Source organism: Oreochromis aureus, linkage group 8 (genome assembly GCF_013358895.1).
Source record: "Oreochromis aureus strain Israel breed Guangdong linkage group 8, ZZ_aureus, whole genome shotgun sequence".
NCBI classification, from domain to species: domain Eukaryota; kingdom Metazoa; phylum Chordata; class Actinopteri; order Cichliformes; family Cichlidae; genus Oreochromis; species Oreochromis aureus.
Window position 1 is genome coordinate 11,551,411 of NC_052949.1, and position 26,174 is coordinate 11,577,584.

The following is a 26,174-nucleotide window of genomic DNA, read 5'->3' on the forward strand; positions in this document are numbered from 1 at the left end:
ATCGGTGAAATTGCAGTTTACACCCCTGTCTGTCTAGAGCCATTCTTACATGCCCGTTTTCCCGTGTGAACTTTGGGAGAAACAAGTTGGGATGTTTTCTACAGCTGTCTGTTCTCGCCCAGCAGGAAGCAGTCCATAGTGATCACACCACTTGAAATACTCTGTGGTCTAGGCAAGCGAGGTGCCTGGAGAGTATCCACAGCTCACATCACATCCATTCTCTATTGGTGATTGCACTGGGCTGTTAGCTACCTTTTTTAGCACACTGGTGCAAAAACATCATTTGGACTTCCTACTAGTGAGCTAGCAGGTTAAAGACCGTCGTCTCAGAAATCTGATCTCACCTGGACCTATGTCAGGTGACATCTAGAAAAGAGACACAGGCAGATAATCTAAACAACTGCTACACTTTCAAGTTGGGCGCCTAAAATTAGTGTCACCAACTGAGCATCTGATCAAATTTGAAATAGAGTCATAATTTCTCCTTCTGTCCCTGAGTTATGAAGAAGCTGAATAACAACCAGGAAAGTGTTTTGGGAGCACATTATGATGTCACAGTGAAGTTGACCCTCGGCTTTTTGGATATTCAAACTTAATCACTTCCCCATTTCATCCTATTTGACATTTATGTGTTATTGTGTCATAATTAGCATATAAGTTCTTAATTTATCATGTCTTGTGTGGTCACAGTAACCTCTGACCTCAAATTCCAAATGTGTGACACAAGCCAGCAGAGTTACGAGAGTGACTGACCCAAACAGAAGATGTAAAAACGTACCGTCTCTGACAGTATGACAGCTTCAGCTGGCTGCAGAGGGATGTCCGCTGTTTTCATCTCTTTGTCAAAGACCTCCTGGTGCTTACTGTTCCTCTTCTCCTTCTTCTTCTCTTTGCGGTCCTTCTCGGGTTCATCACGGTCTAGTTTGTCCTGAGACTTGGTGTGCAGCTTCTTTGGTAGAAGAGGCTCCAGCGCAAAACTGAATAATAATAATAAAAAAAACAATACATCAACTCAAACAAAATGTATTAAAATGTATGAACTTCATTACTATCCTCTACTTTAATTTGTATATCCCAACTCGTGCCAGAGAACATGTGGGAATATTCCTTTATCAATAGTAATCAGTTTCAAAGATCTACACAAATCTGCTGCATGTGTGTGTTTTATGTACATTCTGATTAAATAACAAACAGAGCTAATAGCGCAAAGAATACTTCAGTCACAATTTCAATGTGAAGTTATTAAAGTTTCAACCTGCATGTGAGCTGGAACAAAGAAAGCAAATACATTTTTCAAGCGCTTTCTCTGAAATTCTCTTAGATAAGGAATCAAAGTGGCACCTCTGTGTATAAATGACATGTTTTTTTCCCCCCAAAAAACCAACATGGATTCTTACAAGAACAAAAAAACAGAACAAATGCTAGAGATGATATAATTTATGCCCCAAAGAATAGTGAAACATGGTGTTACCCGTCTGAGCCGGGCCTGGAGGGTGAGTTGTCAGAGGAGATGGAGGTGACTGAAGCTACTGACAGTGGCCTTTGGGAGGAGGGCATGGTGAAGGACCTCACCATGGAGGCAGGACGAGGTCCCCGCCGTTCATCTGCTGGAGGCTGGCAGCAGAGAAGAAAACAAACAAACAAATAAAAAACAGAAAATTATTTTGTTTAAATGTTACTGATTGCTTTGTAGTTACTTCGAAAGGTAGGTAGCAGTGGGTGACAAATTACAGGAAATCCCAGATTAAACAGTAGAGAAAGAACAAATACACGGCATGGTACAGAGGAGCAATTACCATCAAATCATCCTCTGTGGTATATATAAAAATCCTGCACAGAGGCTCCTGAATCAGATTTTTTTCCATCAAAACTACAACTGGAAATGATCTAAGTGAGCAAGAGAAGGGTACAGGCCTACACCACTCAGCTATGAGTGGGTGGGTTAGATGCACTTCTCCCATAAGAGGGAAGGGTCACTGCAAATCAATACTAAGCAAGAAAATGATAGGACTCTTCTTCGTAGTCACTAGATTTCAACCTAAATTAACACCTAGGGAGAGATTTTGGACTTTGATGTCAGGTGGTGCTCATCAAAACATCAAATGAGGGGGGAAAAAATGGCTTCCATCACTGCAGCAAAGAATTGTGAAATCAACGCCCGAGGCACACCGAAGCCCTTTTGCTGACACATGGTGGCACAACACTTCATTTAGACACTTTATGTTGGCTTTCCCCTTTAATTTGTCACCCGTCTTTCACTAGCTGGCAGTGATTATACTTTTGTATAATCACTGCCAGCTCGACCATTTTGCAGTCACTCGAATGGTCAGCACCTCCATACCTGGAAGAAAGGTGATAATTTTTTACACAGCATTAAAAACGCTCCAGCTGCCAATAAAACCGCCCACAATATATAGCCGGCTTGTGACAGGAAAACTGTAAAGCTGAAGGTCTTTTGCAGTTTTATTCTAAACCGACGTCCAGTACAGAGCTCGTAACAGAGCCGCTTATCTGAACATACAAGGTTAGCGGTAAAAAGAAAAAAAGGACTCTTGTAGGACTATTAATTTCTGCTGAAATCTGACAGAAGAAAAATCTGGCAACAGCAGCTCTAACAAAGGAGCCTTTTGCATTTAAAGAGTCTTTTCAGCTGAAGAAAGGGGCCATCACACACCTGATAGGGTAACCTTATTATCACACCCTGGAAAGAGATAGCTTTTCTCTTGTTTGAAAGGTCACCACCCTCTTACTTTAAAAATGAGTAGGTGCCCCGTTACCTCGGGCAAGATTGAGTGAAAAGCTTGGTCAAGCAGCAATTAAATCTGTAAAAGAGGAGAGAGATAGAGGCTCCCCCACCATGCGCGCACACACACACACTAACTTCACAGCTGACTTCAGCAAAAAGAAAAACACACGTGACATACAACAGCAAACTAAACTGTGAATTTGCCATTTTTTATGACGTCAACCCGACCATCACGACTTCAGTTAACAGCATTCTCACTGAATGCTGTTAACTGCAGTGCTAATTGTTTTGCTTTCTCTATTTTCTGGTTCCAAAAGTTTGGCAGCGCATTCTCACACAGGAACATCCTGCAAGTCCAAACAAGAGACAGTTCTTCTCGGTTGCCATTAAAATGCCTGCTATTAATGACAAACCAAAAAAGTGAATTGTTTGCACCTTGTTTTTGTGTCATTATGGGAAAAAAAAATGCAAACATCTAGTCTGCTTTCCACAAAGATGGTTTTGAGCACTTTGAAAGGTGTTTATATGTCTATGGACATATTTTGCCAACACAATAGAATCACAGCTCTGTATATGAACATGAATAAATGTTTAAACTACAAGCTGACCAAAGAAAAAGGAGGATCAGCATCTTACATAATGGGTGTATGAGAGATGCAACAATAATAAACAATGTTCTAAAATATTTCAGAAAATCCATCTCACAGAAATCCTTAGCCAAGCGCCAGAAAAAAAATACAGAAAGAACTACAGATTCCATTAGACCCTGTTAAAATTAGCACACTGAGCTACAAAGTACTGTGTTTAAAGAAAAAAAAAAAAAGCTCAACTACAGGAAAAAGCTCTTACCAGAGACTTTACCCCATACTGTTTCTCCACCTTCTCCCGCAGTTGCTTAAAGCACGCCTCCATGCGGTCATGAAAAGGCCTCAGTGCCTCTGTGACCTTCTCTCCATGGATCCGAACACCTTCAGCGAGATGCGGAATCTGGTGGAAGAAAAACAGCAGCGTGAGACAACTTCATCAAACACACCCTGGACTGCAGAGATGAGAGATCAGCTACATGCTGCTTCTTCCTTCAGAGCAATGCATTAGCGTCTGTCATAAACTTCATAAACTTAATTTCATGCACATGTCCTTTGGCTCCTTACCCTCTTGGATGTGCATATTCAGCACCAGCAGTAAAAGTACATCAGTAATTTTGCATATGCACTGCAAGCTTATCCAGGTGGAAGCAGGAACATGTTACAGAAAGCTGTTGCCATGACACTACCGCCGCTTTCCTGACATCATCAACAACAATGCAACATATAAATTAAAACATGGCAATGAAAAAGCTTAGACTGATTAGATCTACAGGCATCTACTTTGTTTGGCTGGATTTTTCCATCTCCATATCTAATTGCAAAAAACAGCATAATGCATCCCTTCAGGAACACTGCTGCCTGCCACTCTGTAGGAAGCTGGTGAATAACAAAATCTAAACACATACCAGAGGCAGCTCAGGTGAAGGAAAAGGGAGAGAGACAGGCAGTGAGCGAGAGTAGGGGGGAAGACTGAAACTGCTGAAAACTAGTAATTAGGAAACCCCAGTGCCACAGCTCTGCTGACTAAATCTGGTAAGAGGAGGACGCGCCATCTCTTGGGAGAGTGAGCATTTGAGTGGTTTTTTTTTCCCTCTCTGCTGGTTAAAATCACAGGTTAAGGGTTTTCTGTTTTTTTGCAGGGGTGTTTCTGTGTTGCATGCCATCTTTGGCAGAAACAAGCAAAGATGTTACAGTCAGCTGTGTTAACAGCAGATCCCTTCTCTCCCATAGCAACTGTAAAAATATTACTTTACCGCGTGACCTCTATAAACGAGAAATACAGTTAAAGCTGAAAAAAGGTGTTTGTAATTCCCCTCTGATGAATAACTTAAAAAAAAACCCCCAAAACTGCATTAAACGAGATTTAATCTCAACATCTGTATTCACTGATCCCAGTCAGTCAATGAAACACACACTGCATCTCGTGCTTTTAACAAATTCACCCGAACAAATGGAAGAAATAATCTGTGAGACGTGAGACATATTGGATGGGTGGGATAATAAAGAGAAGTGTTTGTGTGTGTGCTAACCTGACCTTCCCTACCCTACCCTTCTTCATATTCCCTGAGGACAAACTGCCTCCCAGGGCATATCGTATCACGAGCCCACTTCAATCAACTTGTCCACAACACCAATGCACTTTTGTGATGCAATGTTTCATAATACTCCCCAAATCATTTATATTTTATTTACACCCATGTCAAGATAAGAATTGCTGTCAGAAAGGAAGATTAGCAGCGCAGAAACACACCTGTTAAACGATACTAGCCACCTAGCTATATGTTCCCAGGCATGTGATACGATGTGCTAATAAACAGCATCCTGTGATATGAGAATCACAAAACCTCTGGCCCGAAAGGATAAACGAAATGGAGGCCACAGACACCACGCAGGCATTTCCCCTGTTAGTGAGCACCTTCATCATCACCACTGGGATCTCACGGAAGAAGGAAAAGATGCGTCTGGGTACGAAAAGGCGAAGGGAAGGAAAAGAGAGGCAGAAGGTGAAAAAGGTTAGGAGAAAGGAGGGGGGAGAGGAGTTTTTGAAGGACGAAGTGTTGTGAGATGAAAAAGCAATGAAAAAACACAGCGAGAGTGAAAGCTGAGGCAAGATTCACGTCTCCCAGGATACCCACATCTTTTTATAGACCTTTGGATGATTGAGTGCGGCTGAGTGGCGGCATGGCAACAGATTTCTGCTTGGTGGCTGCACAGCGATAAGCTCATTGTGGAAGACACTTAGGCTCAAGGTTGTCAACACACACGCGTGCGTATATGCGCACACAAACACACACAAACATACACAAGCTTACGAGTTTAATTATATAACTTAACTTTTTAAAAAATGCTTTTAATCCTCTCCAGCTGTCTAAGAGAGATATCTGTTTATCAGTTTCACAATTTGGCATATCAGTGAGAGATATTAGCTCTTGTGATGCTAAGGTGAATGTCATTATTAGAAACTGGGGACTTGGTTCTGCATTCATAAAAAGCCAGCACCAAGTCCACGGTAAACATTTTACAGAGTCATGACAATACATACTGTAAAAACTAGTTTACTTCATGGAAGAGGTACATTTGAGTTGTTTTATGGGATAAAGAGGCAAAGCTGAGGTGTCAAAGATGACATGCTAGTTGGGGAGGCTAGGCAAAGCTAAGAGTGTTGTTGTTGATCGTAAGTCACAGTGACAATAACATGTCACTCTAACAGTGCCCCCTTTCATGCAAGCTTTGAAAATAGCATTCATTAATATATTAGAAGACAATCAAAATGGCACAAAGGATATTGACATGTGGGTAATTTGAGTTTTCTTCCCCGATATTAAGAAATGACGGTAGCAAAAACAGTGGAAGTGTGTATCTAAACCAACGCAGCAGTGTGTAAAACTACAGACTGCTTGCAGAGAAGGTCAGACAAGCTGAGAACAAAGGAGTCACGAGTACAAGAAAATGAGTGGCTATTAAATAGAACATGCACAGTTCAAGCCTAACAGCATGAATTTGCTGTTCTGTGAACACAGAAACTAGACCCGAGCGTAAGAACACAGACGGTCACCGTGCACTCAGAAGCAACTGACTTCCTATGCCGCTGGCTTTACCAGCCAGTCATGTAGAACTACAGGGTGGGCCATTTATATGGATACACCGTAATAAAATGGGAATGGTTGGTGATGTTAAAGTCCTGTTTGTGGCACATTAGTATATGTGAGGGGGCAAACTCCTCAAGATGGGTGGTGACCATGGTGGCCATTTAGAAGTCGGCCATCTTGGATACAACTTTTGTTTTTTCAGTAGGAAGAGGGCCATGTGACACATCAAACTTATTGGTAATGTCACAAGAAAAACAATGGTGTGCTTGGTTTCAACGTAACTTTATTCTTTCATGAGTTATTTACAAGTTTCTCTTTGTTCACAGCCATTGACATGTCGAAGACGTTAACACGTGAGGAGCGGATCGTAATTGTGTTGATATCTGGTGAATGCAGTAACCAGGTCATTGCAGCAGATTTCAATGCAAGACACCCTACGAGACCACCCATCTCCCATGCTACAGTCAGCAAACTGCTTGCTAAGTTTCGTGAAACTGGTTCAGTGTTGGATTTGCCAAAATGTGGACGCAAGAAAACTGTCACTAATGAAGAAACATCAGTGGCTGTCCTAGCTTCATTCAGCAAGAGCCCACAGCGTAGCACTCGCCGCATGTCACTGGAGAGTGGCATTAGTCGAACATCCCTTCGGCGGATATTAGCTACTCACAAATGGCACCCTTACAAACTCCAGCTACTGCAGCATCTCAACGAGGATGACCCAGATCGGCGCACAGAATTTGCAGAATGGGCAAAACAAAAATTGGAACAGGACCCTCAGTTCACGCAGAAGATTTTGTTCAGTGATGAGGCAAACTTTTATGTGAATGGTGAAGTTAACAAACAAAACCACCGCTATTGGTCTGACACTAACCCACATTGGATGGATCCCTCCAAGACTGTTGGAACAACAAAAGTGATGGTTTGGTGTGGTATATGGGGTACAACGATAGTGGGTCCATTCTTCATCAATGTAAACCTCAAGGCCACTGGATATTTGAAATTGCTACATGATGATGTGTTTCCCTCTTTATGCACTGAAGCTGGCACGTTCCCTGAGTTTTTCCAGCAAGATGGTGCACCACCACATTATGGGTGCCAGGTCCGAGCATTCCTAGATGAACAGTTTCCTGGAAAGTGGATTGGTCGTCGTGGGCCAGTTGAATGGCCCCCAAGGTCTCCCAATCTGACCCCCTTAGACTTTTATCTTTGGGGTCATCTGAAGGCAATTGGTGTGAAGATACGAGATGTGCAGCACCTGAAACTATGGATACTGGATGCCTGTGCTGGCATTTCTCCTGCAGTGTTGCTATCAGTGTGTGAAGAGTGGGAGAAGAGGGTTGCATTGACAATCCAACACAATGGGCAACACATTGAACACATTTTATAAGTGGTCAGAAACTTGTAAATAACTCATGAAAGAATAAAGTTACGTTGAAACCAAGCACACCATTGTTTTTCTTGTGACATTACCAATAAGTTTGATGTGTCACATGGTCCTCTTCCTAATGAAAAAACAAAAGTTGTATCCAAGATGGCTGACTTCTAAATGGCCACCATGGTCACCGCCCATCTTGAGGAGTTTGCCCCCTCACATATACTAATGTGCCACAAACAGGACTTTAATATCACCAACCATTCCCATTTTATTAAGGTGTATCCATATAAATGGCCCACCCTGTACTGGCAATGAACACTATGCTAAAATTACATAAAGGGGATACAATACGGCAATATTGAGGCAATGCAAATGTACAATTGTGTCCATGTCTGTCCTTTTTTTTAACCCCCTTATGACAAAAGATAATTTACAGAAGCTTTAAAGGTTGCAAAAATAATGAACACTATCATGAACCTATAACAGTTTATTTTTAATAAGAAGCAAACAAGGCTGCATTTAGTCATTCATTATGACTACTTAGCCATTAAAGCTTCTGGTTTTATTTTTGTGTCCCGAATTCACATATTATGCCATCATAATTCCATACAAACAAGAATTTTTGAACTAAGCATCAATCTTTCTCACTGCACTTTGTTTAGTGGACTGCAGCGATTAGAAATCACGCTAGAGGCCCATTTATAAACAGGCAAATGCCAGTATTATCAGCTGACAGCTATAAATGAAATGGCACTGGGTTTAAAAAAAAAAAACAAAAAAACAAAGCCTACTGTTCTTAACTGAACCCTGTCATTCATCTGCCTTTCTGATTCACAACAAACAGACTTCTGAGCCACACCCCGCGGTGGTAGGACAGCCACGCTGGCTTCGAGATGCTTGGTATTAAGGCTGCGATGACATATTAAGACCTTTCATGAAGGTCACGCAGGTCTTGGAGACGTACGCAACATTTGGCGAGTCAGACAGACTAATAAGCAGACTTCGCTATATGTGAGATGAAGCGACCAAAAGAAAAAGCCTTCTGTTAGTGGGTCCTGTTAGGAAACAAGCCTGCTATTAAAAGATGATGTTTTTATGCTTGTGAATACAATGTTGATGCCCTGGTGAAAATTCCCCTGATTGTTTAGCTCCCCATAAACAGACTGAACGATGTAGAAGTGAGGCGTTTCAGGAACTAATTTAGGCATCTTTCCAGAGCCAATTATAAACATAAACATTTCCAAAAAAACCCTACTTCGTACTTGCCAGGGAGTTGTTGTTGTTGTTTTTTTACAACACCTATTTTTCTGATTTCCACTTGCTCATTTCTCTCTAATTACCAAATGAGGACAATGGGTATTTCAGGATAGCAGTGCACAACGGCTCATTTCTACCCGTTTAGTTTGCTCATTGGCGCCGTCTCGCCTTCATTTGTCTCATTTAGATGGATTCAAAACACAAGATAAACAAACCTGCAGTCTCTGGCAAAGAGACAGCTGACACCAAGTCAAATCTGCCTTAGTGATCGCTCTAAAGTTTGTTGTGGGTATGTTTGGCATTGGCTTTCCTTTATGGCATGTCTGCATTATGATTACACCAAATAACCTCGAAATAATTTTTAAAACAATGATTTTAAGGACACTTTCGAAATGGCTCCTCATCTGAGTAGTACCCTGGAATTAAAAGATAAAAACCTATGCCACAAAGGTAACCACACCAAGATTTCTGCTTGCTGCCACTGCTTCATGATAAGTATAAAAATAACTGATAGGTCTTAGAGATGAAATCCAGCTGCTTGCTCCAACCCTGTCATGTATAACGTCTTTGTGATATGCACAACGTTCCAGGAGTGATGAAGCAGCAACATGCTTATTTTTAGGTAACCTGCCGCTGCTGTGTCAACCTCTACTTCAGTCAGCGATTTCCTACAGATCCCCACGTACGCGCCACTTGTATGTCTACGAGAACGATGATGGAAAAGTAGGCACACGTGGAAAATTGCATTTTTTTAAAAAAAGTCTTCACTATACAGCAAAATAATTATGTGAGCAGCATCATCGGTGTCAGACGCGAGGTACGAATACAAGATTTACATTCTTCTGTGTGAATCACCGAGCCATGTAAAGACGAAAGGTACAACAAAAACAAAAGAGTGTTACTTTTCAGAGTTGGCAAAGTTCCACCAAAGATGCAGAGCACAAAGTCGACCTATTTTACAAACAACTGAGAGAGGCACAACTTTAGGAAATTAAATGATCTCTCTCTTTCCTTGGAGTGAAGAATAAGAAGCAGACTTTTCTTGTATCTGTTCAGATCCTGGGTGAACCATAAGGCAGGAAACCACGACTTCTTGAGTATTAAAGTAACCCACAGTTCAGATCCAGAGAGTTTAGTGAGAGTAATAAAAGAAGAAAAACAACACAAAGAGTCATCTGAACACAGAAAGCATTCTGAAACCCCAAAAAGAGTATGTTTTCTGTTACTGTAATGATAGTTATGAGTTCCTTAATCAAATATGAACCACAAATGAGCTTATCCTCTGTTATGCTCTATTAAACAGGATGTTACTTCCAGCGGTCCACATATGCATTTCTAGGCTGCTGCATGTGCATCTCGTTCAGGCTCCATGTTGCAGTGATGCTCACAGAGGCTCACATTCCCCCTGTTTGCAAGAGTTACTGCACTGAAAACTACTGCTACTGCACAAACAATAATGTATGTTCAGCTGCAAGTTTCACACTGATTTGTTTTTATTTTTTATGTAAGATCACTTTAATGAAGTTCATACATAAATGCAATTTTACTTTAAATTTCAAAAATCACGCAGCGTAATATCTGGAGGGCTGTAGATGGTGGTGCAAGGTTTTAACATTTCTGGTGTTGATTCCATTAATAAACTTCTCTGATAATTTTAGCCATAGTGACTTGCCCAAAGCAAATGAATGCAAACTAATGCCAATGATGTTAAAAGACTGAGTGGGATGAATGCACATTTTCATGCCTCCCAAGCTCCTCCATACCATCTAATCCATACTCAGCAGTTTGACTGCCTGTCGGCCATGTCTTCCTATGCTCTTTACTTGTGCAATGGAAAAAGAATGCAAAGAATGTAACATCGTTTAAAGTAAATCATTTCAAAGAAGCTGGCAAAAGCACTGTTCCCTGAACCCTGGACCCTTATGATGCTTTGCCATTTTCACCTACATGTCCCATGACTCTTCAGTGCTATGGTCTTACCTGCCAGGCGATGAGGTCCTTTAGTTTCTCTATCTTTTCAAGGTCCTCTGGATGCTCCTGGATGTATTTGTCATTGAAAAAGGCCTGGAGAAAAAAAGATGGCAGACAGAAAAACACTGGAGTAAGTATGGCTATATAGAAAGGAGGAAAACCTGGAGTAAAGTTAGGTAAAGGTAAAAATGTAAAGACGTTTGGGATATAAATAAAAAGAAAAATGGGAGGAAATAAAGATGAAACAAGGGTGAAGCACTGGGAAGGTCTGTTAAGATGTGAAAAATGTAGTCAAGACAACCATCTCTCATCCACTGCTCGCACTATTTCACTGAGACGAAGGAGTGACCTGAGGGCAAAGAATTCCCGTTGCTTCTCCTCTGACTCAGAAGGCACCCTCAAGACCGGTATAACTCTATTTCAGGTAGAGAACCCAATAGGCTATCGCTTTTTAAAATAATCAAAAGGGTAAAAGGGTTGTGTTAAAAAAACAGAAAAAAGACCACATGAGCCACTATAGTATTTGGATTACACATGAAAAATGATGAAAAACAGGATACAGTGAAGACTGAGTTGGGCTTTTGGAAAAGGAAAAAATAATGGATTTATGATGACTTATAATGCCAAGAGGAACATGATATAGATAAAAAAGTATAAAACATTAACCATCATAGTGATAGGGATTCAAGAATTTGCAGCATGCATCCGATGATAAGAAGTAGGAAGAAGTAGAGATGCTCTAATTGCAATTTTCTGATTCCGACTTTTATTTTTCAATTCGGATCAGGAAAAAAAAAGTTTAAGCTTTAGAATTTAGGCAACAAGTTACAGGATGTTCAGTCACTTAAACTGCATTAATGCTGTGCTCTTACTGAGTCTGCTGGCTTGTTGCTGGCTCTGAACTCTGCACGGCTTTAGCCACTTGGCCTTTGCTGACTTCTTAAAAACGTCAGTGGTCATCTGGGTGAGGGTGATTTAAGTGTCTGATTGAGTTTGTTGTTATGAATGTTTTTGTGGTGGTCCACATGTAGCTTATTTCGGCACTCAGAGACGACCAGGGGGCAGCGAGTGATGCTAAACGGACCAGTTACTAATCAGATATATAGCGGGCTAACTGGGCAGTCACTGAAAATGAGTGGGTTCTGGTCCTTGGATGACTGATAGGTGCATCTCTAATGGTAACACCCAATTCACATCATGTAATATAACCTGGGAATTAATGTATTTTTACTTGAATGAGCTTAAAACATACTTTGATGATCTTAGAGATAATTTTGAAGACCTTTTTATCCTTAACATGTACTATATGCAAAAATATATACTATAAGCACCAACAAATAACATAGGCATTCCTCTTGTTTTGTTTTCAGAAAATGTTTTTCTTTTTTTGGAAAATGTATAAGATTCTGCGATGATGATGATGATGATGATGATAAGACATATCAATTAGATTTTTGTATGGCAGTTACAAATCTAGAGAAGTGGATGCTTAGCTCAGCTTACCATAAAGAAGGAAAATGGGGAAACTGTTAGCTTAGCTTGTTCAAAACATAAAAATACCTGACTAGCACTGGTGTGTAAAACTGTAGGCTAATGAAAAAAATAAGTGATGTGCCTCTCAGTGTATGAATCTTATATATCACGCCCCTGCTTCTGTGTATTGAACTGTCTCAAGGTCATCTTAGGGTCATCTTGAGTCATGTCTGCTGCAGTAGGCTCCTGCCAATCTTGCCCAGAGAGATAAAGGGGCATCATTTATTTCAACTTTACAACACCTAAGGCTATAAACCAAGTCTTAAGGTTGTGCACTGGCCCCCTTGATTTAAGTCTCCTGGTTCTAGCTTTATGTTTAACAAACCTTCACGGCATTTAAAATAAAGCTTCATGAATTGTGGAAAAGTTCAAATTAAAGATTTGGACATGAATGTATAAAAGTTAAGATGATCTAGAGACATCCAGAACTATTTTCATTCGTCTACCTTCTCGTAGTTGGTAAAACCTCCCATGACAGCTGGGTCCACAATCCCATTCAACAGCATGGAGAGCGGGTTGATGGGAAGGTTGGGATCATTGAGATGCCTCTGTACCATGCTGCTGATCTTCTCATTGGTCTGCTGCATTGTTTCAATAGCATTTTCCAATGGACTGATCTCCTCCTGAGTAGCACAGAAATTAAAGGTGATATCAGATATTCACAGCGCTGTTTCAGTGCAAATACACATAGTGTACATTGCTTTCATCCCTGCGATTACAACAATCAAAGGGAAACAATTTGTGTTATGAACTACAGAAAGGTTATAAGAAGATAGGCTGAGGATCGCTTAACTACACACATAAATCAAACAGAAACAATGAATAATTTTTGATCACCGTGCCCATATACGAACCTGGAACTGTCAAACGAAGATGGATAGTGTGTTCGTGTACCAGAACTTCAGATCCCATGCCAACAAAAAAAAGGCTAGCAATTTAGAGGAAAAGATGAATGAAGTACTTGGAACTGTTGTCATTCATTTCACTACTGTGTGAAAGCTAATTTCGACACAATCTATTTAACTCCACATAGGGGCAATCTCATCTCTTGGATGGATGAAAAAAAAAAATCACTTCATTGTATTAAGAGTTTAGAGAAAACATGCATGGACTGTTAAGTAAATGTCAGAATTAGACCCAAGCCAAAAAAGTAAAGATGTTGTACAAGCGAGACAAATCTCCAATCTGCTCCGGTATGTCTCAGGCCAGCTCGATAAAAAGAATTGTCAGATGGAAGGATTAGGCCTGGTGAATCTCAGCCCAGTCATTAAGCTTTAAATAGAGAGTCTGACCTCGGGGACCTTGCCTCTCCCTGGCTCATCTGGAGGGCAAGCTGCTCCTGACAGTAAATTCTAACTCTGCCTGAAGGAAGAGGTGTCCGCTCCGAATTAGTGTGACAATGGAGAGTAAAAGTCTGCTCCATGGACTCAGGTGTTTGGGAGGTAAAGGAAGGCTAATTCCACTAAGTAGTGCATTTGTTTTGGGACAAACTAAAAACACATGAAAAAAAGCCTGTCTGGACTTTTAAGTGATACTATAATCTGCCCTTGTGCTCATGACTTATACGGTGCACTTTTTTCCCGTACTCGCTCGGTCTAGAATGAGGATACAGGATGAGCATTTAAAAAAAATTAAAAGATCACTGATAAAGTAATTAAATTTCGATAAAGCTTCAGTCAACACTTAGGTCCTCTGCTGTGGTCTGAAGGGTTTTCAATACTGTAATCCAGGTAATTGTACAAAAAGTGAAAGGAGAGCAAAGCCTGAACTGTCCTCCAGTTATATTTGTGCTGTGTAGCTATTTTCAGTAGAAACAGGAGTGCCTGGTGAATCAATGTGGGCCATCTGGCAGTGAGAGAACGTGCCCTGTCGTTAGCCCGGGGAGTGGCACCCCTGCGTCTATACTGCTTAAGTGGACAAATCACATTGATTGTCTTTAAGCAAGCCTGCAGATCCTCATCTGATTAGGAGCCTTGCTTGGCACACAGGCCTTTCATACTCACAGTGGAGACTGACTTGACTTCAAACCAGCGCAGGATGCCAGGAAGTTTGTACGCTGTAGAGTATGTGGTTCTCTCAATCCACATGTTCTGCAGACACAAAGACAGACACAAAATTGGAACACAGCTCAAATCAAGATAATGTGGCTCTTTGAACAGATCAAGCTGCAGCTGTGCCAAGCTACCGCAATGAAACAAGACTGCTGTTGCATAAATGAGATTTTAGTGACGCAATGGTTCTGGTTGGAAGACGGCTCTACTGCCTCCCCGTCTGGATGGGAGCTCATTTGCTCAAGTGCTCAAGGGCAGTTCCAAAAAAGTTGGGACACTGTGTAAAATGTAACATTAGAATAAAAACAAAATGCAATGATTTCCACATTTCATAAATCTGTATTTTATTCACAACAGAACATAGATATCAAATGTTTATGCTGTCAGTGCTACCAGTCACCCTCCTAGTAGATGGTAAGAAATTTCAGAAAAGTTCAAAAGATTGACCCCTGACCTTGAGAACAAGGTCACTGGGATTTGAAACTGTCTGAGATTTTTAGTAGATTAATCTACGGTATCAATTTAAAAATCCTACGTCACCTTATTCTCAAATTATTGCGTTCACAAACTCAGGTGTTAAGCCCGCCTGCCCGCACATTCAACCGGGTAACGGCAATGACAACACCCCATCATCCACCTTTTTATGGCTGAGGAAAAAACAAAGAAACTCATTTTGTATTTGATGGCCGTAACACATTTTTTTAAAAAGGCACAGGGCCAAGTGAGGAGATCAGATACTGGATTTTTGGGAGAAGAAAGTTCTGGTCCAATATGGATGCTGCTCAACAGTATTGGCTTGTTCCTTTCATGATGCACCAAATGTCCTCAGCCGGCAAAGGTTCAAGGCTTTTCCACTACAAAGTAATACTATTGCAACAGATGCAGTATTGTCTTACTGAAATATGCAAGCCCTTCCCTGAAAAAGACTTGTATTTATCTTTCTGCACTGACCGTGGTCCACAAAAGCACCAATGCAAACCACTAATGCAGGCTTTTTAACTGAGAATCGTGCCTGTTTTAAATGCACCTGAGGGCTTGAAAATCAGACATCCAAAAGTGACGTTCAGTCTTGTCCCTTGTCCCAGAGATTTGTCCACTTTTTCTCTATCATTTGATGATATTATGTACTGCAGATGATGAGATATTTCAATTTTTCACAATGTTTACATTGATAGGCATTACTCGGTTTTTCAAAAATGTGTAGATGTGTTTGTTTTTTTGCAGATTGGTGAACCTCTCTCCATCTTTACTTCTGAGAAGCTCCGCCTCTTGGGTTTGGGTTTGTGCGATTTGCAAATCACTGCATTCTGTTATTTATTTACAAACACATCAGCCCAACTTTTATGGAATTGGAGTTGTAATATGGGATATGATATGAAATTGGATAGCTTCTAAAGCATCAAATATTTATAATCTCAAATAACAGTACACATTGAGAAAAAGAACTTGCATGGCAGGGATCACCTGCAAGTAAGGTCTGCGCCAAATGTAGTTTCCAGCCTCTTTTTAACAACCAACACGTCTGAAAATAAAACTAATACTTCAATTTAAATATTAAGAGACTGCGTTGTCTTTAAAATCTACTTACTACTCACTCTGGAGCATCTGCGAATGACAAGGATTTGTGTTTATTGACATGCATAATAGATGTGACAGACACAATATGTCTGGCAATAGATATCCATAATCGCTCTGTCAGGACAGACAAAGTCCAATCAGTCTGACAAGAGAAGCAAGCCTGAGATGAGTGAAATTCATCACCCTGTTCTGCTGAAGTGACGCCACAGTAAACACAGAGGAAAGCGTGACTGGCTTTAATTTGTCGTCCTTGTTATTGCTACCTGGTTATTAAGTGCGCACAAAGAATAACTCACTAGACAAACTAAAAAACGACTTGACAGTAATAGTTGCATTTACTAAACTGGAGATAGATCACTGTCAGCGATTTTATTTTGTTTGGATGCTCTTGTTGGCACCACCTTCTCCTGTGTTCAAAGATGAATAAAATCCTCCGTCTATCCCTCCTCTGCGGTGTAAATTCGTCTCCCTATGTAAATTAGCTCTATGTTCTGCGGTGCTATTGATTTTCTGTGCTGAAAATATCTACGTAAGTATACGTGCATCATAAACTTGAAAGATTTCTCAGTCCTACGCTAATAAATTTCAAGGTGGTGGCCGTGACACAACAGCAACCTGATGAGAACAGGCAAAAATGAAAATCCATTTTCAGCTTGACTCCACCTGCCACATCTCAGCATAAAACACTGACAAGCTTTTTGATCGGGTTCGGAGGCTACTAATCTACCTACTCTAATTTAACCTACTTAAGTACATTATCTTGCAAGTGTGCAACTTGCAAATGGAGCTGAGTCATTTGTTCCTGGGAAATTATTTCATAAATTTAGTTGTATTTTTTCTGTGTTTCATCTTTGAATGTGTTTAAATGACAAAGAAAAAAGATTTTTCTTTATTTGTCAGTATAACTGGAATTCTTTTACAGATACTGGTTGGTACACATTTTGTAAACCTACCATTTTTACTGCTCCTGTAATTGTAGACTCACATGTTATACAGTAGTCCAATAACAAGTACTCTTTATGTTAATTTTATGTCTGACGTTAACCAACCCGTTTGAAATAAATGGGGGAAAAGTAAGTAACAGTAAACAAACAAACAGAAAAAGACAGGAATTACCGCAAACTCATTGTCAGGGTCCTTCTCTCCCTTCCTCACCGGCCTGGAATACTGGAATTTATGGACTTCATTTACCGTGTAGAAGCTGGGGAGGGAGAAAAATCAGTACCTGAGTAAATTAAAACTGTTATGGGCAATCCACAGCTTGATTCAAAGGTTGATTGCTTTGCTTCAGGTCAAACACAGGACAAACCGCCTCCCAGGGCAGCTGTGACAGGAATTATTGTGATTTGCATTTGGCTTTTGACTAACTATCCAAGATATGGCCTCATTGTGGGAAATAAATTCATTTTTGGCTCCCACACATAACTGGGAGGCCCTAAAGTTAGCCTGAGATGTCAGACATGCAGATAAGCTGCAGCACACCTGACAGAGGCACATGACTAACAGGGAGGAAATTTGCCAAATCAGGTTAACAGACTTTTCACAGCAGGAAAATGATGGTGTTACATAGTGGCTGTGGATACATGGCTTCCCTTACACAGGCTCATTACTTGCTTTCTTCGGCCCACCTTCATCTGTCTCATTTATTGGCATAAAGAGACATAATCACAGTCTCCTAGGAAAATTAGTACACCATATTGTATTTCCCATTCCCAAAACCACACCATATGGTTCAAAGCGTGGGAACTGGCTTTATTAGCAAATAATTATAAAGAAAATATGAACTGAATCAGTGCCAATCCAGAGCCACAACCCTATAATGATTAAAGAAATGGCGATCAATGTGTGCAGATGGGATGCTTGAACTTTTTCTGTGAAGGACCGATAATCTTTTTGATGAACAGACCACAAAAAAACAAAAAACCCATTTGTGACTACACAGAAAAGCTGGACTCAGGTGCCACCAACATTTGAGCCTTTTATGTTATACCGAGGACCAGATGTTCCCGTCTGTGCTTACTCGCAAAGGGCAGCACACTGTTTAATGAACATAAGACCTATTCCCAAGTTAGCTGAAAAAGTTTGGCCTTCACTTAAAAAATGAAGGCTCTGAACTTCTGCTTTAATAAACAGATTAATAAAGCAGTTTAAAATCAGCCGTGTTACCCCAATTACGCCTTTTACATGTCTTTAGCTGGCGGGCTAGAATTGATGGAGTAGCATAGTCTGGCAAAGCAAGGTCAGAATGGGGTATGCTCTGCCTGCTGCTGTGACCCTGTGGCTCAAACAGCTCAGTCTCATTGCTATGCACCACTGATCTTTTCACTGAATGAGGGAATAAATGAGAGAAAATGGAGAGAGGGGGACAGAGAGAACAGCACTGCGAGAGTTGAAGAAGTTACAGACTTGGCTGAAAAAGCATCATGGAAAGTTTATATGGAGCAATCCTCTGTCAGTCTCTAAACACGGCTGTCTAATCTAGGCCACTTAACAAAGTTACATATTCTGATCAGATACACTTAGTGAGCAAGACAACAGGGTGCTGAAAAGATCAATGCAGGGGAATGTGACCAGTGCCTTGACTGGGCTTCTGATAAGATCACTGCGCAGGTATATTTGCCTAAAGGCTTTCCCGAGCAAATGTCTTCTTTTAATTATGCCCATTGATGCGTTGGATGGCATACCTAAGTGAATTTGCACAGCTGAGTGATGCAGCACATGGCTGGCGTACAGAATGTGTACAAAGGGGAGCGCAGGGGCCCAATGTTTGCTGTGGCCCTGATGCGCCACACAATGGTATTAATGATGTCAGAGGAACAATGTTGTACTTGGCACAGTTGATAATAGCAGATGGCTGCCGAAAGTTAATAACCACTAGAACGACAAGAAGGTCAAGCGCTGTTTGTTCTACAGAGACCCACATTTAAATCAAGATTTAATCACCTTTCTCCACAGCATAAGTCAGGACGCCACACGAAAATGCAGATGCACTTAGACTGGTGTGTCACCACAAGCTCGCTGAACCGTTTGAATGACTGGGGGCAAGTAAACTGGGCTTTGCCAGATTGAAATTAATCTTATGTGACTCTGAGTTATCCACTGTAACTGTGAAGAAGTGAAGAGCAGGGACTTTGTTATTACCTGAGTATTTGCTCAGAGACAGACTTGTTTTGAAACTTGGCAGGCAGGTCGAGAATGGGCTTCACGGTAAAACACTGGATGTCTTAAGCAGAAACATCAAGGAATAAATGAAACTGCTGTACGCACATCACTGAAAAGAAGTTACTCAGAAGCTGGTGGCGATTCAATATTATAGTTAATACTGCAGTAATTTACATTTTGCAGTCTAGCTCTGTTCTAGGACGTCGGGAAGAAACTCCCTCACAGAACCATCATCAGTGGCAATCGCTATGCTGTACATCAAGTCAGAAATAATACGAAATGGAGAAGCTGGGGTGGAGGTGGTTACAAAGCATCTTATAACTGTATGCAGGCTAATGCAGTTTAAACAACACGCCCCGAGCTTTCATCTGGCACTGAGGTCAGCTGATCTGTCACAACTGCTGACTGTGCTTGACAATATGTTGTAATGTATTGCTACTGGAAAACAAAGATGACATAGTAATGACAGTAATATTATTAACCTTCTGGACTGACCTATACAGCCATGTGAAAAGAAAGTTTTCACAGCACTCGCTGCAGTCCTGTGAAAAGCTCAGTACACCCCAAGCACCTTTAAAAGCAATAACTTTTTTTTTCATAAAAAACAATTTTTTCTGGACTTGAAGTATTTTCTTCAAGTATTGACTTCATCAGCCTCTCAGGCTGTTGTGGAATTTTGTCCCACTCTTCTTTACAACATTACTTAGGCTTATTGAGGTTTGTGGGGATTGCTTTGTGTACAGCTCTCTTAAGATCCTGCCACAACATTTCAATCTACTTCAGGTCTGGACTTTGGCTGGGCGACTGCAACCACACAATTCTTTTCTTTTTCAGCTTCTGTTACAGATTTGCTGCTGTGCTTGGGACATGACCTAATTTTGGCCAATCGTTAGCTGTTGGACAGGTGGCTTCATATTTGACTCTTGAACCCTTTGACGAGTTCAACTAAGAGACCGCAAGGTGTTTGGTTTTTCCCAAATGTGGCGCTCTGCATTATAGGTGAACACCTCTAATCTGGTCTTGTCTGTCCAAAGGACATTGTTCCACAAGTTTTGTGCAAATGCAACTTTGCAAACCTAAGCCGTGCTGCCATGAAAGACTAGAGGCTTTCTCCTGGCAACAATTCCAAACAAGACACATTTGTTCAGTCTTTTTCTAATTGTACTTTCATGAACTTTTACATTTAACATCCTAACTGAGCCCTGTAGTGTCTGAGATGTAGTTCTTGGGATTTTTCAATCTTTTTCCATGCACTGCAGAGTCTGATCTTGGGGTGAATTTGTGGAGACATCCAGTCTTTGGAAAATTGTAGCATTGGGCTAAAACAGACCTGAATTATCCAGACCAGGAAACTGCTCAAACGTCTGCTTTTACAAAGGTGATCACTCACACCACATGTGTTTGATTAACAGCACCTGCCCACCCATTTAATTTAAATGGAAGCAGTAAGAGTGTACTTGTACTGCATAAAGTCATGTGAAAACGTTACTTTTCACATGACTGTAATTGCATCATGATTCAGTCCAATTTGTCATTCACTTTAAATGGGGTGACGTCATGAACTGCCAGAATGTCCGTGCTTCACTTTGCTTAAAAGCTAAGAAACCTGTTCCTGTGCAAGTATGCAGCCATTCTGTGGAAAATAAAAACTATATACTCTTATTTTGTGCACTGACATAATTTAATATGGTGGCTGCACTAAAAAAATGAAAAACAACCTTTTGAAAATCACCCCTTAAAGTTAAAAAAATAAGTAAAATAAAGATTTGCTTAGTAAATCGTGCTAAGGATACACTGTCCAGAGGAAGACTTTGTGTCCTCGCTGGGTGGTGTCGTTGTCTTCATCTTCTCTGCATTGGGAAACTGTGTCAGGAGACGTGCCTCGAAGTCTTCTCGCCGCTCATACTCCTTCCCACGGTAAATGAACATTTTGTTCTGAAGGACACAGAAGACGACACTCAGATCGTAAAAATATCTTCATGAATGCATAATTTGAATTTACATTTGCAATATATATGCATGAGGTACACTACTTTATGAATATGAATATATATTTAAAGTACACACGCTAATAGTACACAAAGAGCATGCAAGACCATGACGAAATGAGAAAAGCACTTTGATATGCAAATCTACTTTGCCTGGTACTGTCGCTGGGTTCAAATGGATCATCATAATCTCCATTTTAAACACTTGGAAATGCACGTGACAGAAAGTTCTTGGAACCGATTCAGTGATTCGGTTAAGTGAATCCTAGCCAAGATCAGAGTTGGCTTGCTTGAGGAGTATTTCTGTTTAACCCAACTGACATACAAATGGCCACTAGCATTTTGGTGTGGGCTCTTTCTAACAATAACCTCTAATGTGGTTGCCTTCAAAAACATTGCAATGTTTCAGACACAGAGAAGTTTCCCATCAGATATTAGTGCAGCAACATGACATGTCATGAAAACACCCTCTCCGCATTTTAGCAGTTAAATGTCTTCTGAAAAGAAGACATTTAACTTGTAAAAAGTTACAAGTAAAAGTTACAAGCAAGCAATTACAAGTAATGGTTACGCATAGGAATATAAGTCTAGTAATTTCTCTCCCATAAGTCATTGCACAGACGGCAGAGAGCACATTTCTGTTTCAGACTTGCGTGAGAGTCTCAATTGTCACGTTAGTTTCTTCCTTATCCTGTCACGTCAGTTTCACTGTGCATGTGCTGCAGAAAGCAAAGATTTAAAACTTGACACTGCCCTTACTTAGGCTTCAAGAAAAATAAAAATTGGCGAACCTCGTAAATGACTATCCATTAAAGCCAAAGAATACACACAGTGATACATAGGCACTTTTCATTTATTAGTGAGATGAACTGCAGGGATGATAAACACCTAGGGCACAAACCTTTACAAAGACAATCCAAGTTGGGTTTTTTTACTTTAATTTGTCACGAGTCTGGATTTCTCTAAGACAGATTCAAATCTGAACGAGGGCAGCTAGTCTTTCTCCAGCACTGCATATTGTTTTCTTAGTCATAAGAAGACAGCAGATTCGCATTATGCTCGTTGAGCATTCAGGTCGTGTGAACAGTTATCTCAATGTCATAATTCTCCTTTTCATTACCCTCAAACCCACACTGGCTAGTTCTGGAAAAGAAAACCACTTTCAGTGAGATAATGAGTCATACTAAAATGGTCTTTTCTTTCTGGCTAGTGGGTAAAAAGCAATTTCCAACAGTCAAGTGACAAAGCAGCAACAGGTCACATAACTATAATGCCATGGACTTTAAATAAAATTCATGTTGTCAGGATTTAAGGTCTTAAGGTCTTTATGTCACACCCCTCTTTACAAAGAAAAGCCAACGGAAACGGATGGATACTTCCTTTGAATCTACTACATAGATTGGCATATAAACTGATGAAAAGGTCATCTTGTTTTAATCCAAAACAAAAACAAATTATACGAGAAGAGTGCACAGAGTGCTCCTAAAAATGCATGAGCCACGAATGGGCCTTCAGCTGCTTGAATGTGCTCAGGGGTCTGTCTGAGGAACATTTTGACTGATAGAACATGACAGCTCATATCAGAGTGTCTCCGAATGTGGAGTCTTAGGATACATATTTCAAACCAACTCTCACACCCTCAACCACTCTATAAGCTGAGCTGTCACAGGAAACTTAATACAGGGATTAAGTAAAGTTTACGACTGATGGGAAGAGAAAGGAGAAGGGAATAAATACGCCAACAGCATGTAAAGTGAGGGAAACAATGGTTAGAGGAAATACTAAGCATGCGAAAGCTGAAACTGGTCAGTAGGGCTTTTTTATATAGAAAATAAATATAACAAAAATATGTAATGGTAATTTTCAAGGTTAAAAAGACGACTTTGGTTAAATATTTTGGTCTTGATCTTTTTTGTACAATAATATAATATTTATACAATATAGATCTATTGATGAAAACAATCTAAAACCACTCTTATATTCTTTTATAGCACACAGACAACTGGAGTCAATGACCTAATTGAGTCTGATGTTTTAAAATCTTATCGGTAGCCTTTTGCCGCTAGCACCTTAGCTGCTAACTATATTAACAACTAATTAATCATAAGCAGTTGATTTATGTACTCTTGCATAAAATCAATTAGTATGTGGGAGGGAGGTTACAAAATGTCTTCATCGAGGAATTGATTTTTTTCCCCCCCGAGGACGCTGCAGTGCCGCAATAAAAAGCAATACAAGGCGTGACTGATAATTATGGGTCCTCCTTGTCATATTGTCCAACATTAACACCAGTATAAATTATTACATGACTAAGTGTCATATCATCATATCATTCATATAGCAACACCATATGTTTATGTTCCCTGTCCTGCACTACCATGAGACAAGCCCAGGCATGTCTGAGAGTGAAAGCAGTCTCAGCTGCTGATGACAATTTAATACCTAACAAAGGAGCTCCTTCAACAACTTCCAACTCTGCCAAATATATCCAAAAAAGTGTTGGTGCCGGAAGGTGGAAACAACAAACTTGTTTTATCGCTTTGCTTTTACCGCAACCAGGCTATTAAGTGGGGAAGAAGGAATACAAACAGCTGGTGGTGTATGACCCAAGAGTAAACAAGCCTTGCTAGCTGCACTCCATACAAGAGGAAGAACAAACAGTGGATCAGAAGTGACTGATGCGGTTTACATGATAGCAAAGTAAATGGTAAATGGACTGGTTCTTATATAGGGCTTTTGTACTCTACATGAACACTCAGAGCGCTTTACACAACATGTCTTATTCACCCATTCACTCCTATTCTTACAATCACATTTTTCAGTGCTTAAGTGCTTTCTGGCTAACACTCACACTCCGATGGATCCAATGGAGAGCAACTCATGGTTAGTATCTTGCCCAGGGTTCCCAAAGGAAACGGTTAAAAAAGTTGACCCAAAATACAACATCCTGGGTACAAAATACTTTGTGGTTACATTTGGCTTATGTTGTGTCACTCCATCTATTATGTCGCAACTTTTGCACTATAATGCTTCTGCTGCTGGCACCTTATGGTATTAGATTCACAATTCAAATTAGGCAGTCTGTCATCAGTGACAGTAGCTCATTGGGAAAGATGGATGGAAAATTGCATTTATTTTGTGTGCACTAATGCTCTCGCCTGCAAGGTGCACTCATCTATTTTTGATCAGTATTCTTTTCTATATTGTCATAAAAATCATTATTGCTCATTTCCTCAACATATTGGGATATAATTTTGAAGTTATCTTTCCAAACAATACAGAAAACCTTCTTGTATAACTGTATTTATCCATTAGTAAACCTCATCAAATTTCCAGGGCGGCACGGCGGTTAGCACTCTTGCCCCACAGCAAGGTCCTGAGTTCAATTCCACCATCAGGCCGGGGTCTTTCTGTGTGGAGTTTGCATGTTCTCCCCGTGTTTGTGTGGGTACTCCGGCTTCCTCCCACCGTCCAAAGACATGCAATTTGTGGGGATAGGTTAATTGATTAATCCAAATTGCCCATAGGTGTGAATGCGGGAGTGAATGTGAGCGCGAATGGTTTTCCGTCTCTGTGTGTTAGCCCTGCTACAGACTGGCGACCTGTCCAGGGTGTACCCCACCTCTCGCCCTATGACAGCTGGGATGGGCTCCCGCGACTCTGAAAAGGAGAAGCGAAGCGAATGGATGGATGGATGAAATTTCCAATATACCTACACAGAAATCCTTTAATATAATTATCGAGTATTTCAGGATGGGTTACAAACTGAGCCCTTTTAAGAGAACAATGTCAAAGCCATAACAGCATTTAAAATGTCATAAATCTTTGGCTTTTTAATGTTTAACAAGTAAAAAAAATAGTGACTAGTAACCATGACCAGCTTGTAAACTCTTTTGTATCTAATGTACTACAAAAAATGCTCCACTTTTAAAAAAAAAAAAAAAAGATGGATGATGGGTTTTTATACGTACACCATCTCTGGTTATTTCAGGTAAGGGCAAACATATGAAAAAAGAATAAAACAGAGAAAGAAAAAAGAGCTCCAAGCTATCCTCAAAGGTTCTTTTTAAAGAGCCTGTTAGATTAGGCCAGTGCAGCTTGCCCTGTGTATAATGGAGTTTCTGCCCTACCAGATGAAAGGGGTTGGGGGGGGAGATCGGAAAGTAGCCAAAGCCCTTGTGAAATGGCTGTTCTTCATAATAGAATGAAAAGGGTATGATCGGGGATCACAGTTCTTAAAACTAGAGTTTTATATCATCTTATTCCACGAGGACTTTTAGGCCATTTAGTGGCCGATTGTGTAATAAAATGTCCTTCAGTAAGATGCCAGATGACAGTCTGAAAAACAGCAGTAACAGGTCATACATTAAAAGCAAATTTAATCAGCACGTTATTTTTCTTCTTGCAAATAAAAATCTCAGGCCTAACATTAAGCTTACTGTGACACAGCAACACAGGAAAAATAATCAAATATAGATTACATTTAAAATGAAAAAAAAAAAAAAAAAAAAAGACAAAACACATCATTGAGCAAGTGAAATGAAATAGAGGGCAGATATGCACCCCGCAGCACCTCAGACACTGTGGCTGAGATATCAAACACCAATTAAACACGTATTTAATTTCTGATATGCCGTGATCAGATTGGCACAAGGCCAGCCGGGACATTTACAGAGGAAAAAGAGATCAATTCAGGCTAAGCAGCCTGCTTTACTTGGTAGATGTTATAAATAGACGGCAGATTTTCCATCAGTTCAGAAAAATCAGTGTTCAGTTCTGGTGGTCATTTTAGAAATCAGAGTCTCTCATTGTGGTGCCACCACTTTAAAGAACATTT

General features: G+C 40.4%; 1 protein-coding gene across 1 annotated transcript in view; it reads right to left on the bottom strand.

Moving 5' to 3' along the window:
• dock1 (dedicator of cytokinesis 1) overlaps nt 1-26,174 on the bottom strand; it is a 190,357-nt gene that overhangs the window by 5,042 nt on the left and 159,141 nt on the right. Inside the window, exons 41-49 of the mRNA XM_031750664.2 lie at nt 21,143-21,284; nt 19,329-19,410; nt 17,304-17,388; nt 14,562-14,648; nt 13,005-13,181; nt 11,035-11,118; nt 3,596-3,733; nt 1,472-1,614; nt 779-977 (exon numbers count right to left, since the gene is read on the bottom strand). Coding sequence (XP_031606524.1) covers nt 779-977; nt 1,472-1,614; nt 3,596-3,733; nt 11,035-11,118; nt 13,005-13,181; nt 14,562-14,648; nt 17,304-17,388; nt 19,329-19,410; nt 21,143-21,284 — 1,137 coding nt within the window. The remainder of the gene's footprint in view (nt 1-778; nt 978-1,471; nt 1,615-3,595; nt 3,734-11,034; nt 11,119-13,004; nt 13,182-14,561; nt 14,649-17,303; nt 17,389-19,328; nt 19,411-21,142; nt 21,285-26,174) is intronic.